Source organism: Salminus brasiliensis, chromosome 13 (genome assembly GCF_030463535.1).
Source record: "Salminus brasiliensis chromosome 13, fSalBra1.hap2, whole genome shotgun sequence".
NCBI classification, from domain to species: Eukaryota; Metazoa; Chordata; class Actinopteri; order Characiformes; family Bryconidae; genus Salminus; species Salminus brasiliensis.
Genome location: NC_132890.1, coordinates 35,340,196 through 35,359,482, shown reverse-complemented (window position 1 = coordinate 35,359,482; position 19,287 = coordinate 35,340,196). Strand labels below are relative to the sequence as shown.

The 19,287-nt window shown below is 39.5% G+C and overlaps 1 protein-coding gene across 1 annotated transcript; it reads left to right on the top strand.

Moving 5' to 3' along the window:
* The first annotated feature begins 1,442 nt into the window (after positions 1-1,442).
* On the top strand, positions 1,443-15,804 carry LOC140574663 (sodium- and chloride-dependent GABA transporter 3-like). Its single transcript, XM_072694544.1, has 14 exons — positions 1,443-1,572; positions 1,682-1,816; positions 5,963-6,100; positions 8,481-8,565; positions 9,033-9,165; positions 9,631-9,765; positions 10,521-10,624; positions 10,737-10,861; positions 10,963-11,075; positions 13,014-13,151; positions 13,340-13,442; positions 13,539-13,639; positions 13,777-13,947; positions 15,714-15,804. Exons 1-14 carry the CDS (start codon positions 1,443-1,445, stop codon positions 15,780-15,782), a joined length of 1,680 nt encoding a protein of 559 aa, XP_072550645.1. The 3' UTR covers positions 15,783-15,804.
* The last annotated feature ends 3,483 nt before the right edge of the window (positions 15,805-19,287 follow it).

The following is a 19,287-nucleotide window of genomic DNA, read 5'->3' as shown; positions in this document are numbered from 1 at the left end:
AGCATATTAACATACGTCCAATACTACCACTACTACTACTAATAATAATGATAATAATAATAGTAAGAATATTTCTTCTTTTTCTTTTTCATGTTATTAATAATATATTATTAACATATAACTACTACTACTACTACTGCTACTACTACTACTACTACTACTAATAATAATTATAGTAATAGTTTATCTTGTTATATATATTTATATTTATATATTTATACATATTATTTGCATACTAGAAAATTCTGTGTGCCCAAATTATCTTTGTGGGCTGCAAAAAATCCAATGAAATGTAATGCTAAGAGTTTCTCCTGCTTTTGTTGGAGTAACTTATTATTCTTAATATTAGTTCATCATAAATTTTAAGCTTCATATGTTAACATATTATTTCACCACTGCTTGGAAATGAACTGCTTAATAATAATAATAAAAAACATCTTATCTGGGTAAGAAATCTCTTTTGGAAAAGATATATTTAAAATGTATTTATGAAATATATTTTGCATGGAAATGCCCAGAAATAATCTGTTTATTAGATTTCATTTGTTTTAGTTCTTGGTTTAATAAACAAGATATATATATATATATACAGCTGACATACTTCCAATACTACCACTACCACTATTACTAATAATAATGATAATAATGATAATAATAGTAACAATATTTCTTCTTTTTCTTCTTCATGTTATTAATAACATATTATTAACATATAACAACTACTACTACTAATAATAATTATAGTAATAGTCCATCTTGTTATATATATATTTATATTTATTTATTTATATTATATTATATTTATACGTATTAATTACATACTATAACTACTAGTAAATTCTGTGTTCGCCCCGGTACAACAAGTAGTCTAGAAATGCCCCTGCGCCAAATTATCTTTATGGGCTGCAAGAAATCCAATGAAATACTTCTGTTGGAGTAGCTTCTTTCTGCTAGATTTGGGTGGAGCATTGCTGTGAGAGTTTGCTTGCATTCAGCAACAAGAGCATTAGAGAGATCAGAATATTGCATACTCACCACTCCCCCAAAAATACTGGATGGAGCACCATCCATCCTTCCAGAGAACAGAGTTGATATGTGTTAGTAGATATAATAAAAACTAAAGGACATTTCAGGGTCATATAGTTCAAATATTTCATAGTTTGCCATCATGGTACTCAGCAACTCAAACCTGCCCAGCTACTACTCAGAACACAAGGCACTGTGCCAGAAAGTATTAGCAACACTAGTTTGGATAGTAGACACATTAAAAGTGAAAGAGAAATCATGACTGGCACACAATTCATGTAGATGACTGGTTCAGAGAGGCTGTCAGTCAAATCTGCGGACGGAGGGAGGAGTAAGAGAAGTCTGCTGCTGGATCAGAAATGATCAGGCAGAGCAGAAGAACATGAGGTTGTGTAGAAGAAGCACTGCATGAAGAGATGGAGCGAAAAATAGAGGATAGGGGACACTGGGCCAGTAAAACCGAGTTCCTTCTGGCCGTGGCTGGGAATGTGGTTGGCATGGGCAATGTGTGGAGGTTCCCCTACCTCTGCTACAAGAACGGCGGGGGTAAGAGCATACATGCAGTTTGTGTTTATTTACAATTCCTGATTTCTTCCTTTTGGGGGATTTCTTTGGACACGTTAATGATGTTAATGGTTGTATTGGGTGTTCTTAGGGGTGTTCCTGGTGCCCTATGTGGTGTTTGTGGTGACATGTGGAATACCCCTGTTTCTTCTGGAGACGGCTATGGGGCAGTACACACAAGAGGGGGGCATCACATGCTGGCGTCGCATCTGCCCTTTGGCAGAAGGTAAGAGACAGTGGGGGATATGCAGACTGAATGGGAGCTTAACTACACTGTCTATGGTCAAAAGACCCTAAATAGTGTTTATTAATTAAACTGATTCAAATGCATGTGGCCTATTCACAATAATGTAGCCTAGTCATTCATAGCCTAGGTGGCTACATATTCATCATAATATTTTGTTGCAGTTTTCAAATGTATGCCTGTTTAATTGGCCTAAAATTGGCAAATCTTGGCCAAAAACACCAAAACGTTTTATTGCATAACTTAAATACATACATTCTCTGTTAGAAACATCACTGAAAATTATTATGTATTATTATTTTAAAATATTGGTGGTTTTTTCATTTCCGGTCATTGGTCTTTTTTTCTTTAGGGTTAAAGAGATGCAATTCATTTAAGCATGGGCAAAATTATTCAGAACATTACTTTAGAGGTTTACGCTTCATTCCAGATTCTTTTTCCTCAAAATGATTTATTTTCTCATAAATATTATGATAAAATTCTCAACATACATGTTGGATGAACCTGTTAACCTGCCTGGCATTGCTCCAAAATGCTGTGTTGAGTTTATTTTAATACTCTAAATGTGAACATCACAAGCCAAACTCAACATTCAGCAGTCTGTTACTGTGTCTAAGAAACGGCACATTTTGAGAGATATGAAAATGATATGTTGTAGTAATCAATATTGATACCAGGGTCTGGTCCTGTGCTGGCAACAAAACCTACCTACTCTGTAACTGTCTAAAAATACCTGGTGTAAACGGTGAGCCTGGGGGGTGTTTGTGAACGGTGAGTGGTTTCAAGCGGCAGCCAGTTCTTCATATCCTCATGAAACATGATTAGGGAATAAGGGATCAGATTCATGGAGGCTCAAAGCTTCATGATGGCTGGTTTAGGATGGATGGTTTTATCACCTTTTTAACCTTGGACTGGCTACCAACCTTCCAAGCGAGTCACTTTCGAAAGAAAGACATCCGAGCGTCGTCAGGGCACAACATTCAGCTAAAACTGAAGACTAAAAAGTCAAGGTGGCATGCCAGCTTTTCTCCTCTCTACCAATCACTGACAGTGCTCCAATAAGCAAACAGCCAATGGGAAGTGAGTGAGGATGGAATTCAGGGTATTTCATTGCCCGTGACCCAGTGTAAACACTGGCATGAACTGAATGAATGTTTATTTAAGTTTAGATAAGGTGAGATAAGTGTGTATATATATATATATTGTTGTCATGACAATTTCATAATGAATGGACTAATAGAAATACTCCAAAGTTAAGAAGGTTTTCCTATTCCAGTAAAGGTGCCATTTTGGACATACTGCAGATATTGCAGATTTTTTTTTATTGTTATTGTGATATTAACATATTTGGCCAGCGCTATGGCTTGTAACCCCTTTTGTAGTCTGCAGTCTTACAATTCTTGTTTGGGGATATTGGCCCATTCTTCCCAGGCAAAGAAAATTTGCAGACTTGTCAAATTTGACAAACAATAAATAAAATAGTAAATAAAGTTTACCAACAACATCAAAGGAGCATGTCCAGTGTAAGATAATCAGTAAGGAAATGTGTATTGAAGAGCATACATACATAAATACAGAAATATGTGGGGAATAGTGAATTAGAGTGCAGATTTACCTGCCAAAGTCTTATAAAGTGTTATAAAAATAGTTTTAAATACTAATATAAAATATAATAATACTAAAACTAAAATGGAATGCTAATATATAATTATGCAAAACTAATTAAAATACATTTTCAGAAGAAGTCTTCATTAGCATAAACATTATAGATATTAATCCAAAAACTACTTATAAATGTAAGGTGCATATAAAAGAGGCTTTTGTGGCAATGACATGTGATATGATATGTTACGTATATGGTAATATTATACCTGATACTATAAATAGGGAAAATAAGTGGCCAAATACTTGCAGAAATGCATCAAGATATGCAATCATTTTTCAGCTGTGTATCTGTCAAATTTAAAGTGAGAAAATTAAGTAACGGTTTTGGAGGGTAAAGAGCAATTTAACAATGAAATTTGAATATAACAATTAATGAACAATGAATATACGTTGAAAATCATATTGATTTTAATTAAAGTATTAATGTATATGTAAATAATGAAGCTATTTTTAAAGGATTAAAGGATTTGCAAATATACCAATCTACTCAAGTTGTACATCTGAGCATTGGTACTGTCCAAATATTTAAGATATAAGCATATAATCCTATGCTGACATTTTGCATTAAGAAATAATAACCAAGTGGTAATAATAAACAATTCATGTTGTTATACCAAGAGGGCTGAAGGAATTACAAGGGTCAGTGCATGCTGAGACGTTGTTCTATGTACTATATACCCATGTTTACATGAGTAAGATGAGAACATTGTTAAACAGAGGAAGCCCTCACAAGTCACATAACCCCTTTGGCTATACTCAACACCATTTACCTTCCTATCCTAAAGAGACCTTTCACATAAGAACAGTGGTGAGTGTCTGGGTGAGTGCTGTTTTGCCACTGCATTCATATTTAGTAGAAAAATTAATAAACACTTTAAATCATATGTGTTACAGCAGGGAATCCAGCCCAACTATAAACATTTTTAAAATAAGTGACAGTACTGAGGGCCAGCCCTGCATTTTGCAAATGAAAGCTGTCAGAGTTTGCATGCAAGTATAAGTGTCTACTCTCATGTTCATGCAAAGTTATGCTATTTCTTAGGACCGTTAGCCCTCATTTCACATTTGGTTTCATAACACAGAAACGGTTTAGCTTACAGATAGGGCATGAAGGTCAAAACATGACAAGAGGCGTCAAAGCATCAATGAGGATTTCAGTTTTTGTAAGAACAAAAGAGAAAATCCAGAAGGAGAGCAAAAAAAAAATCTTAATTTTCAAAGGAAATCGATGTAAAAGTAGTTATTATATCAATAGTTTTGGAGAAATTCTACTGGTCCATTCATCATGAAATTTGGACACAATGTGAGTTTGTAAGGACTGGCAGAATGTAATTAGGCCAAAAAGTGAAAAATAACAGTAATGGAGAGATTTAGTTTTTGTGTGATTGGTGATAATACAGACTGGCCACTTCATTAAAACCACCACCTTGTTTCTGCACCAACTGCCCATTCTATCCTCTCCACTGACCATATAAGAGCACTGTCCAGTTCAGTAATTCCAGACTATATTCATCTGCTTTTCTGCTGACTTTGTTAGTTAGCCTCCTTTTACCCTGTTTTTCAATGCTCAGGACCCCATAGGACAGACCACCACAGAGCAGACTGTAGTATTTTTGGGTGGTGGGTCATTCTCAGCACTGCAGGGATACTGACTGACATGGTGGTGTTGGTGGCGAGTGTGTTAGTAGTGTGTGTTGAGCAGCTGGTGGTATGAGTGGATCAGACACAGCAGTGCTGCTGGAGTGCTTAAACACCTCAGTGTCACTGCTGGACTGAGGGTGGCGTCCTGTGGGCAGCATCCTGTGGGGGACATCCTGTGGGTGACATCCTATGGGCAGCAGCGTCCTGTGGGCAGCAGCATCCTGTGGGCAGCGACCTATGGGCAGTGTTCTATGGGCATCATCCTGAGGGCAGCGTCCTGTGGGCGGCATTCTGTGGGCAGCGTCCTGAGGGCAGCGTCCTCTGGGCACTGAAGAATGACAAGAGAATGAGTTTCTCGCTCTGACTTCACATCTACAGGGTTAACTAACTAAGTAGGAGTGTCTAAATTAATGGACAGTGAGTGGACAGCCAGACAGTGTTTAAACACTCCAGCAGCACTGCTGTGTCTGATCCACTCGTACCACCTGCTCAACACTGACACTACTAACACACTCGCCACCAACACCATGTCAGTCAGTGTCACTGCAGTGCTGAGAATGACCCGCCACCCAAAAATACTACAGTCAGCTCTGTGGTGGTCAGTACTGCAGGGTCGTGACCAGTGAAGAACAGGAGAGGAGGCTAACTAACAGAATAAGAAGAGAAACAGATGGATACAGTTTGGAATTATAGAACTGGACAGTGCTGCTATAATGGAGAGCGAGTGTAGAAATGTGGAGGTGGTTTTAATGAAGTGGCAGGTCGGTTATATACACACACTTATCTGTCCTTACATTTGTACTGTGATGTGTCCTCTCTCAGGTATCGGCTATGCGGGTCAGTTGATTCAACTCTACGGCATGTGTTACATGATGATCCTGGCCTGGGCGCTGTTCTACCTGACCTTCTCTTTCAGCTCCCAGTTGCCTTGGGCCAGCTGTAATAACGCCTGGAACACGGGTATGAAACCGGGCCTTACAGCTTAGTGTGGTTACATACCGGCTACTGGACGAATGGAAAAAAGCCAAACTCGCAATATGAGACATAGAGTGTCCTAACGTGTTCCTCACAAGAACATTGCATTTCTATTAATGATATTTTGCAGTGATCTTTAAAAGACATTTCAGTTTTATGTGTTTTCTTATATTGCCCTTTATCTCATTTTGTTTAAATGAGGGTCAAATTTCCATTTATTTAAATATAGGTAAAACGACAAAGGTTTTCATAGGGTGTCCTAACTTTTTCACATGACTAAATCTATATAAATAGATGGATAGTTTAGAAACTATCACAGACTATGTTTTTTTTAAATTTTCTAATTATACTATAATTGTAAGTAATTGTGTTTCATCATCATGAAATTACTTTAGTAATTTTTACTTCTTCACCTGGATGATTCATCAGAACAGTCAGAACAGTGTCAATGGTTATGTTTGTGTGGCGAGGTGAGCAAAGAATCCAATTCAGACTCATGTAAATACTATTAAATACTGTAGCCAACTACAGCACTCTGGAAATTGCAGAAAAGAAGGACAGCAAAACAAGAATTCCCATAAAACTATTTTATTTAACCAAATAAGTATAAAAAAAAAAAAGAAAAAAAAGAGAAACATACACCACAACTGTCATGGCGTGCTAGGCCAGACACAGAGAGACAAACCCTTGCAGAGATGGAGTCAAAGCAGGCAAATTTATTAACGCAAGGGGATAAACAAAAGGGGGCAAGTGAGGAAACAAAAACCTGAACGTGGCAAACAAGAGGGCGAACCAAACAAACCTGGGACTGGGGGTTGAGCTGGGGGACCAGCTACCGAGCAAGAACGGCTAGGCCGACCAAACCTGGAACCGCAGCGTGCTGCCGTGAGCATGGGTCGCCTAGCTAAGACATGGGTTGCCAGCAAATCCTGGCCGTGAGCGACCGAACCTCGCTGATGACTTGATTGGCAGGGTGACCTGCTTCTGAACATGGAAGCCGAGCTGAAGCTGAAGCTGATCTTAACACACTGCTAGTCCTACGGGGAACCTCTCGGGCGACCTCAAGGTTCCAAACGATACAATTCTCGGCACCGAATGGCGGTGTTGAGGCTTCTTAAAAACCCCCCAATCCCAGGTGTAACTCATGAACCCAATCAACATCAGTTGACACAATGAAGCAAACATGAACACAAACGAGGAGGAAGTCCTTATTTGGGCCTATGGAGGGCGACGGCTCGGAATTGTCCCGGGGGAGGGCGCAATACCGAGGGGCTGACAACAACAAGGCTGTAAAAGAAAAAAAAAAGAATATTAAAACAATAAAATGCTTTGTAATATTAGAATCAAATAGTTTGTTATTAAGAACAAAAATGCTTAAAAGGAATGCAGTATGACTTAATTGATTAACCTACAGTAATTTCTCGGCAGCAAGTTATCCCACTCAATGAAGCAAAACAAAATAAAAGTGATAATAAAAATAGCTGTAGGGAAGGGGCTTAGCGGGTATGTCAGCTTATCTAATCAAATATAAAAAACGTAAACTTATTCACCAATACAGGACACTGTTGCCCTTATACAGCAAATAGTACAGCCAACACAATATTGACTGCACCCACGGATGCAAGCAGATAAAAAGTGCCACCAGTTCAGAATATGGGCCAATGACCTTTCTCTGGGCAACTTTCTCAGAGCGGCGACCTGGAAGAGGAGAGGGGAACCCAGGATAGACACTGTGGCATCAACCAAGACCCTTTTATAGAAGCCCAATGTTAATCACTGCCAATGGCAATGATGGCAATGATCAAAAGCCGATCTGCACCGAGAGCCCTTAGAGCTTCAAGTACGGCTCGGTTCGACCCGCCATCCTTTAAGATCCACGGAAGACGAGCGTCCAGACTTTTTACTGTCCTGCACCAAAGTGGTGGAACGAACTTTCCCTGGGTGTCCGAACAGAGTCTAACGCTCGCTGTCTTCAAACCCAGACTGAAGACCCTCCTCTTCTGAGAGTACTCAGACGAAGAGAAGAGTACTATGGTCTCCATATTGACTTGTGTTTAGTAGAGTCTAAGATTAGAGGATCTGAATTTTAGTCTATTTAAACTAGCTGAGGTTCTTCTTCAGTAAACAGTGAAGCTCTTTTGTAAGTCGCTCTGGAGAAGAGCGTCTGCTAAATGCTGTAAATGTAAATGTAATCAAATAAACAAATCAATAGCACTAACAAATGACGAAATAACTACATGAATTATTAGTACTGTTAATGACAATTAAAAATATAATCATGATAGTGCTTTAATGATAACTGATTTCAGCCCCAATAATAATTATAAAGCATTATCCTGCCACATCTGCTTCTGCTCTTCTTCAGAGGACTGTAACGTTGTTGGAAAGAACCTGACTCTCAACGGGACGCAACTATCCAACTCAACATCTGCTGCCACTGAATTCTGGGAGTAAGTAGCCTGGTTGTGAATATCTACTAATCTGTAAGTTCTCACACATCCTTAATGAAAAATGCAGCTCAAGGCTAGAGGGGTATAAAGCCCCCCAGCATTGAGCTGTGGAGCAGTGGAAGATGGAATCATCACTGGAATGATGGTGATGGAGCTCCATCCAGTACTTTTGGAATGAGTTTGGGGGAGGGGGGTCATGCAGCCCTTTGCAACCCCTATGTTGCATTGCAATGCCTATATTACAAACAATAATAGCATATTTACCACATGAACTAACTGTATATGGTACTGTAGCTGCGCCTCATGCAATGGCTGGTCAGTGTGTAAATCTGCCATGAAGCAGCATTGCATGTGAAACCCTTTACATACAATCTTATACAAGTAACTGTATTACATTTGAAGTTCTAATTGAAGATGATCTACACATTTATTCTCATTAATTCTACATTTCGTCTCTTTCTTATCAGGCATAGAGTCCTGTCTATCTCTAATGGTATTGAGGAGATGGGCAAGGTCCACTGGGAGGTTCTCTTGTGTCTAACTGCAGTGTGGATCATTTGCTATTTTTGCATCTGGAAAGGAGTCAAGTCCACTGGGAAGGTAAGTGTGTTTGGACTAGTTAAGCTGGTCAAGCTGGTTAAGATGTTTGATCAGGTAAGTTTTTATTTGTTGGTTTAGCTGGTCTGGTCTGGCAGCATGACCAATCTGACTAAAATAGTTCATCAGTATAAGCAGGTGGTTGACCAGCCTTAGTATGCTGGCCCACCATTATAACCAGATTGACCAAACTGGTCAACCAGCTTTACCAAACTAAGCAACCAGTATAATTAGCTAGATGGCCAGATTGGTCATGTTCGTAAACCAGATAAAACAACCAACTCAAATGAATACAATGCGATGAATCCGACCAGCTTGACCAGCATAGGGTGTGTTTTCACCTAAACAAAGAGCTTTTTAGCTACCTTGACCATACCTTGACCACCTTTCTAGTTTTCTAGTCAGACCAAAATCAAATCTGATAACCCAGACCAGATCCATTGCATATTCTCTCTCAACCTTTCTCAGGTGGTGTATTTCACAGCCACATTTCCCTATGTGATGCTACTGGTATTGCTGATTCGAGGGCTGACTCTGCCTGGAGCCTTGCAGGGAGTTGTGTTCTACCTCTATCCTGATCCCGAGCGACTGTTGGACCCGCAGGTACGGTGCCTCCATCGCCTACACCAAGACATGGAGCTCATACAGAACACCCTGCAAGCTGCTTAAGGTCTTCACGCTGGTATTATACACCAGCACAGGACTAAAATACTAAAAATACTAATCTGAAGCTCAATAAGTTAAAGCTGACCCTGGTGGGCATCCATATGTAACTGAAACTAGAGGACAAAACTGGTTCTGATTCCCAGTTGGGCTATCCGCACAGGTCCCACATGGACATGTTAGCTGGGGATGTAGGATTTAATGCCATCAACAAAAAGGTTAACAGTTACATAATGGACCCTCTCCACACAACAGTTGGCGGCAGACACTGAGGACTGGCTATTTAGGCCTTCCCTGAAGTGTAACCTGTCTAGATGTTGAAGAAAAGACCATACCATGTTTTTTTTCATTGCTGGGACACAAAACTGGAATGTTGAGGAATAGGGTAAGGAAAAAGGTGCCTGGTCAGACAAATCTAGGTTCCTTTTGCATCAACCTGATAAAAGAAGCATGATTTCTTAAGGTACAACTCTATTAAGATTGAGACATTGAGATAAAAAGGGTTGTTTAGAGAAAGGGTTGTTTTTTTAGTTGGTGTTTCTGTTATTTTGTCCAACACCTGTAATCTGTAATAATGCTTTGTTAAATATTTAGAAAAGAGCAAATACTTCCAAACTGTACTAAATGCTATGCCACTGAGAAAATGCAACGTGTTGGCTGGCATCTCTTAGATGTTTTCTGTGGGCCTTACGTAGGTGTGGATGGAGGCATGTGCTCAGGTCTTCTTCTCATACAGTACATGTGTCGGCATGCTGACTGTGCTGGGCAGCTACAACACCTACAACAACAACTGCTACCGGTAAGTCCTACCAGAGTATTTGGTAATACAGAGCAGTGCTTAAGTAATTAGTCTGTGTCAAACTGTAAGTGAAGCACCTTCGTTAAGTCTGTGTGAATGTCTGTGCTTTCAGGGATTGCTTCATGCTGTGTCTGCTGAACAGTTGTACCAGTGTGGTGGCAGGGTTTGCTGTGTTCTCGGTTTTGGGCTTCATGGCACATGAACATGGCAAACCTATAGAAGAGGTGGCAGAGTCAGGTACTGTATCATTTACTGTTTGGCAGAAATATAATGAAAAAAGATACGATCATAATATTGCTAAAATACCAGGAAGTTACTCTCTGTTCTGTCTGTCTCAGGGCCTGGTCTAGCTTTCATAGCTTACCCACAGGCAGTAGCAATGATACCTCTACCTCAGCTGTGGGCCATATGCTTCTTTATCATGGTCATGCTCTTGTGCGTGGACACACAGGTGCAAACACACAGACACACACACACACACACACACACACACACACACACACACACACACACACGCACACAGACACACACTAATCTTAACCCTAACCCAATTTACACATTTATCTAACTTTGACCTACACCTAACACCAAACTCAGTAATCTACACCTAAACCTAAACCTAACCCTAAACCTATTCTCAGTGACCTACACTGAAACCTAACCCTAACCTCAGTAACCTAACCCTAACCCTAACCTCAGTTACCTAGACCTGCACCTAAACCTAACCCTAAACATATTCTCAGTAATGTACACCTAAACCTAACCCTAAACCTTTTCATAGTAACCTACACCTAAACCTAAACCTAACCCTAACCCTAACCTCAGTAACCTACACCTAAACCTAACCCTAAACCTATTCTCAGTAACCTACACCTAAACCTAACCCTAACCCTAAACCCTTTCTCAGTAACCTACACCTACACCTAACCCTAACCTTAGTAACCTACACCTAAACCTAACCCTAAACCTATTATCAATAACCTACACCTACACCTAACCCTAACCTTAGTAACCTACACCTAAACCTAACCCTAAACCTATTATCAGTAACCTACACCTAAACCTAACCCTAACCTCAGTAACCTACACCTAAACCCAACTTACTAACTGGTACATTATGATCCATGCATATATATGAACTTCAATAACACTCTTGATGATTATAATGAGTATATTTCTGATTCTGTAATACCATATGGTTAAAAAACATAAAGTTGGATCCCCAGATCTCTTACAAATGTACGCATAAATGTAGGTCCACCACAAACCCATCCCAACCTCGATAACCTACATCCAAATCTACACTTAAACCTAACCCTAAACATAACATCTGTAATCTACACTTAAACCTAACCCTAAACATAACATCTGTAATCTACACTTAGACCTAACCCCAACTTAACCTCAGTTACCCAACCCTTAGTTCTGTAACCTACACCTAAACCAAACCCTAAATTTAACATCTGTAATCTACACTTAAACATAACCCTAAACATAACATCTGTAATCTACACTTAAACCTAACCCTAAACGTAACATCTGTAATCTACACCTAAACCTAACCCTAAACGTAACATCAGTAATCTACACTTAAACCTAAACCTAAATTTAACATCTGTAATCTACACCTAAACCTAACCATAAACTTAACATCTGTAATTTCCACTAAAACCTAACCCCAACTTAACCTCAGTTACCCAACCCTAACTTCAGTAACCTACACCTAAACCTAACCCTAAACCTAACATCTGTAATCTACACATAAACCTAACCCCAATTTAACCTCAGTTACCCAACCCTAACCTCAGTAACCTACAGCTAAACCTAACCCTAAACTTAACATCTGTAATCTACACTTAGACCTAACCCCAATTTAACCTCAGTTACCCAACCCTAACCTCAGTAACCTACAGCTAAACCTAACCCTAAACTTAACATCTGTAATCTACACTTAGACCTAACCCCAATTTAACCTCAGTTACCCCTTAGTTCTGTCCCCTACACCTAAATCTAACCCGAATCTCGATCATTTAAACCTAACCTGAACCTTAACCTTTAACTCCAGTAACCTACAATTAAACCTTCCCCTAAACGTAACCTCAGTAACCTACACTTAAACCTACTCCTAAATCTAACCTTAGTAACCTACACCAAACTTTAACCATAATACCAGTAACCTAAACCAAACCCTAAACCTAACCCTTACCTTAACCTCAGTAACCCACACTGAAACCTACTCCTAAACTAAACCTTAATAAACTAACCCTAACTTCAGTAACCTACCAGTAATCCTGCTCCTACACATAACATAAGTACCTTATACCCCAGTAACCTAGACTTAAACCTAGTCCTAACCTCAATAGGCTGACTGTGATGTGTTTGTTGCCAGTTTACTGCCATCGAAGGGATCGTTACTTCAGTGACAGACGTGTTCCCTCGAGTGCTCCGTGGGGCCAAACGCAGAGAGTTCTTTCTTCTTCTCTTCTGCATCATCTGCTACCTAACTCAGATCATCATGGTCACAGAGGTCAGAGAGAGCTTGAATACAATCTGATCAACTATTCTGATCCCTGGCGAATATTTAAACTGGTAAAGAGTGACTGAGGAATCTGGAACTGTATTCATTATGCGTAATTACCTGTATCTGGTCTGAAAAATGCTTTGACCCCCGAGAATTGCCGCTTTCTCTTTTAAAGACAGTATTGTGTCCTGCAGGGGGGGATGTACTGGTTTCAGCTGTATGACTACTATGCCTGTAGTGGAGCCTGTCTTCTGTTCCTGTCTATATTTCAGTCCATGACCATTGGCTGGATCTTTGGTGGGTTACATTTATTACAAAGTTAGAAGCAAGTAGTACCTGCAAAATCCATTGTACCATTAAATCCTTCCGCCATGCTGACGTTGCCATTCACAGGGGCAAACCGACTGAGTGCCATTATTGAAGACATGACAGGGTCATACCCAAACATCATCTTTAGGCTGTGCTGGAAATACCTCACCCCTCTCGCTTCCCTGGTGAGTCTTTTTTTTTTGCACTGATGGTTGAGGATTAGAGCCTGAACAGACCAGCCTACTTCACCTAGCTTCACAGAGCTTTTTCAGTCTAACTCTTGTTCTGCTGTTCCTTTGCTACTCTCTCTCCCCTTTCTGAGGTCACATTTATATATTATCTGGTGGAGCTGCAGCCTTTGACATACAACCGTGGCTACGTGTACCCAGACTGGGCATACGGGCTGGGTCGGCTCATGTCTCTCTCCTCCATCTTGCTGGTGCCTGCCTGGGCACTGGGCCGTATGTGGGCAGCGAAAGGGACCCTCAAACAGGTGAGACGGACGAGACAAGGAAGATATTAAGATGCATATAAACCTATGGTACACTATATGACAAAAGTATTGGGACACCTAAATGAGCTTTTTTGTGAGATCCCATTCATTAATATGGAGCTGGTCCCCCTTTGCCCCTCAGCAGCAGGTCTAGAGCTCTGCAGTTATTGAGTCAGTTGAGTCAGTTTTCTGCTTTCTATGCTCTGAGCTCAGCACTCGGCCCTGACCCCGCTTTGTAACTTTACAATCTTTCAAATATGGCCTATCTTTCACCTGAAAGGACATCAAGGGATATATATATATATAATGTACATGTTAAACACCACAAAAGTTCTCACATTAAACATTACCATAGCATTAGCTGACCAGTAACTGGCCGTAACTCCACAGTAAGCTCGCCAACCAGTCAACACTCAGTAGCAGTAATGCTAGCATCACTATAAACCAAAACTGCAGAAAAATGAAAATATACAGGGACGTTTTTTGCTTTTTAGTGAAGTGCATCATTCTATTTTCCAAAATTCAAGGAAGATCATTTTTTAACTTTGAGAATTTTAACTTTAGCCCCATGCAATGAGGCCTCGCACGCCGGCTCCATGTGGCAATTTGCAATTGTTTGATACAATAGGTAATACAACAAATAAAATACATTTACATTTACAGCATTTAGCAGACACTCTCCAGAGCGACTTACAAAAGAGCTTCACTGTTTACTCAAGAATAACCTCAGCTGGTCAATAAGGTCACCACTCTACTATTCCACATGGCTTGAGAACGATAACTGATCATCCATGACTACGCCAAGGCTTCGAGCTTCTGGAGATGGAGTGACCAGTGAGTTCTCAAAGGAGATGGCAAGATCGTTTTCAGGACATGCTGAGATGGATATGCCAAGGATATATTTGTGAAACTCTCTGTCCAGATGTGGTTTGTAAAAACCATTATGAAAATAAATCTTATAAACTGTAATGAGATCAATTTCAATCACGGACGCACCAGCAACTTCCAGTACCCTTGAACAATGAATATTGGGCTTGGGGAGGTAACAGAGAACAGTGTATTTGTGCCATCTACAGGGGAGATTGGGTAATTATCTGAGAAAGGCAGACAGGAAGGTTTTTCTCCTTATGTCCTTTTAGAGCGTTCTGTATTCAGACAGTTGGCTCTGCATCACACTTTCATTGGAATGGAATTGCATTGGAAGGAATTTGTGAGTGGGCTTGGCTTTTTAAGGAGGGGTGAGGTATTGTAATTCCATGGATTTTGTACAATGAAACCTTTCTGGGGTGAGTTTCCCAAGTACTTTGTGAACTAGTTTTTAATTGATCACCACCCTAACCCACCTCATCCCCAACTCAGCCACTGGATGGAGCTCCAGCATCCATCATTCCAGAGAACACAGTTCTTCCACTGCTCCACAGCTTAATGCTGGGGGGCTTTATACCCCTCTAGCCCACGCCTGACATTAGGCAGCAGCATGGTGCCAATACCACTGTGTACCATCTTCTCCAGACAGTTCTATTATATATATATATATATATATATATATATATATATATATATATATATATATATATATGCACATCTGTATCAGCAATGGGTGCAACTTAGAGTAGCTGAATAAGATGTATTATGCACTATTATGCACTATCCATAAACATTTAATATATAGTGTACATAATGGTGTTATTAACGTCCTTATTGTTATAATTACCCCTGCTGTTTAAAAGAGTATGACACAAAAATATCTTGTGACTTTTTTACAGCGCTGGCTTTACCTGTCCAGTCCCGACAAGAACCTCCCCCTGACCCGAAAACAAAGGAGCATGATATAGGATGTGACCTCAACTGCAGACATGGAGAACTGGATGAACTTGAATGAAGAGAATTTATAGTTCAGAATAAATTCTCTAACCAGCAGATCTATCTGTCTTCGTTAAAACACTTCAGTACTGCAGACGGTCACATGTTACTGTTTACACAAGAGCACTGGGGTCACGCCCTAAGATTACTTACAATAGTAAAAAAAAAAAAAAATTATATATCCAAATTTGTAACTTTACAGGAGATAAAGAAACGTCTTACCTTCAATGGAAGTCAATGTCAAAACATTTTAATTCCAAGTCATTTTGGAGCATTTCTATTGGTCTATTCATTATAAAATTGACACAAGGTTTTTACAGGACAGTGAAGATATGCACAAATCAGCATAATACTGGATAGCACCACCTCAGTATTTCCTTCTGGCTTTACCAGCAACTGCAACCAGTGTGTAGGTTTATTTATTTACTAATAGAAAAATGTTTGGAGATGACTACGGGACTGTACACAATATACAGGACATCACAAGCTGGCATTTTTGGTCTGATTTGGCTTAAAAAAAAAAAAAAATCCTCAGCCTTTGACATAAAACCATGGGTACGTGTATCCGGTTTGGGCATATGGGTAGGATTGGCTCATGTCTCTTAAACAGGTGAGAATGATGAGGCTGGAAAAATAATGGAAAAGATGATGTAAAATAAATAAAATAAATAAATTAAACTTGAACATTCTTAAAGCAACATCATGCGAGAATTGGTATTTCTTGCTCCTGGGCTCCCCTGACATTCGGGAAGTGGAATTTACAGAACGTCACTGAAAGTCAAAGCATATTTTACGCAGATGTGATTCGGGTTATGCAGCGGCATACAGGTCTCACAAGCATGGTCCTGCCTGATTCACCACAGTTACACAGTGCAGTTAGCAGCATGCCAGAGAGTATGTGTCCACAAACATTTGGACATAGTGCATGTCAAAAAGTGACAAATGGCACAAATGGAGAGTTTTTTTGTGGGAGAGAGATAGACTCTGAAAGACTTATTTATGGTATAATGCTAAGCACCTTCTAAAAGCTTGGTGACATGACATGGACATGTGCACCCACATCCGGGCGTAAAAATCTCGTTAACATCCTGATGCCGGCACATCACACCTTCCTGATCTGATGTTTATGTTTTGTGTACAAATTATGTAAACAGTGAGGATGCAAAACTTCAGATCCACAAGCAAACTCTACTATGCAGAGATAAGAACATGTCATCACCAATTATGATATTTCATTATTAATAATGCATACTCTAGACTGTATAGTTGATTAAGTCATGAATTCACAGTGAGGACGGGCCAACTCTTAAAAATAAAGGTTCCTGGATAATTTTCAACGTAGACATGTGGTTCTATAAAAAACACTTTTATTGTAGTACCTCAAAAAACCCTTAAAAAGGTTCTGACACCTTTATTTTAAATAATGCATATTATAGCACAACCCTGGTCTTGTTTATCATCTGCCGTTCTGTTGAGTTTACACACCAACACGCCTGCCTTCTCTTAAATCCTTATATTCCTAAAACATTATCACCTGTATCAGCACTGGAGTTCAATCTAACACAGGGCAATAGATTATGAGGTCCAATGTGGAGCACTCCCATAATATGCTATGATATTAGTCAATCTGTGGAATTACATGAATAGCCATTGTATTAATTTTTTACATCACAAAGACTTTTCAACTGTCCACTACCACAGACCCAAATAAAACTATGATTTCATGTGAAACTGTATGGAGTATATAAAGTCATATATACATAAAGTTAGAAGGTAGAAACAAGATAAATACATAGTAAGTACATAAATTGCTGAGTGTATATCACAAACAACATCCTCATTCCTAATGAAAGACAGACAACAAATTATTGAGCCCCTTGAACCCTGAAGTAATGGTTCTATTAGTTAAACAAGTTATTATTTGCTAGCTGTTTAGTTTATCAGATTTTGTGGAGTACCACAGGGTTCTATTTTAGGGACTATTAAGTCCTGCAAGTTGTGATATTAGTAAAGTAAATTTGATTGGTATAACAAATGACAGCATCCCAAGGGTTGAACGTTCCAACCATTGTTTAACTTCTCCTCTAAGATCTAGAAAGTAACTGAAAAAGGACAATACATTATTTTTTATTGTAAGCTTAGGCTTAGACATTTCATTTGAATATTTATTATAAATAGTTCAGTTCAGTACACTTTCTATGAAACAGCTAATCATGATATCAGCCAGGTCAGCGGTATCGTGTCAACACCTGTCTTCCGGTGTTTGCGTTTTTTTTTCTTGCATTGTTTTGTGCATCCAAAACATAGGGGCCTAAATTATGCTCACTCAATATGCACTTGTTGTTCTGAGGGCAAACTCTCCTGACTTTCCATGAAGGATGAATCACAAACAACCGTATATAGTTATGAAAACACACATTCATTGTCATTCACAGCCAAATAAGGAACTCCACATGTGTACAGTTTTAACCCACACTTTTCATAATAAAGATGGCAGAAAGGGCTATTTGGAAAAATGCCACATTGCTTAACTTGTTTCCTGTAGGGACTTTGGTGTAGTAGCATGTAGGCTGGCAGGAAGAGAAGAAACTACAGAAAGTGGGTTCCCAAATTTCTCTGAAGACCCGTAAGGATCTGAGAGATCTGAGGATCTCTCGGCTGGGCTTCGAAAGTAAGCCACCTGGCTTCTCCAACTTATCTAAAAATGAGCATGACTAGTCTTCAATCTTTTTAAGTTCAGGAAGGTTTTTCCCTTTGCTGGGTACCCCAATAGAGCCAAAAGGGACCAGCACCTCTTTAACCGGATCCATGCATAGAACCCTTTGAGCATGGACTGACGTAGTATCCTTCAAGGCTCCTGAAAGAGAAGCCTTTGAGCAAAACCGTTCTTTGTCCTGATGCTGAGGTGCAAGAAAAACCTTCTTACAAACCCGGTGCAACATGGAACAAAACAATATAGTACAGATACATAAAGAGCGATGTGCAAAGATCCAGAACCAGAACACCACCTCACTTCATCCCCCAGTGCCTCAACTCATCCCAAAAGTACTGGATGGAGCACCACCATCCATCATTCCAGAGAACACAGTTCTTCCACTGCTCCACAGCTCAATGCCGGGGGGCTTTATACCCCTCTATAGCCCACGCCGGGCATTAGGCAGCATGGTGCCAATAGGGTCATGATGTTGATCTGCTCCAAAGAGTCCTATTCTATTGGCAATACTTTTGCACAGATCTGCTAATGTCATGGCTGATGATGTATATTTAGGCATGAAATACTGTGGTACATCTTTCCATGTATTTATTAATATTTGTGTCTAGAGCTGTATCTTAGTATCTTAGTACAAAGGAATCTTTGGACTTTGGCCTACTTACATTAGATAGGGACATGTTCCTGACTGGACAACACAACACTTTTTAAGATCGCTCTGTTAAAGAGTGCCTATTAAATACCATAAATGTTAAAATAAACATTTT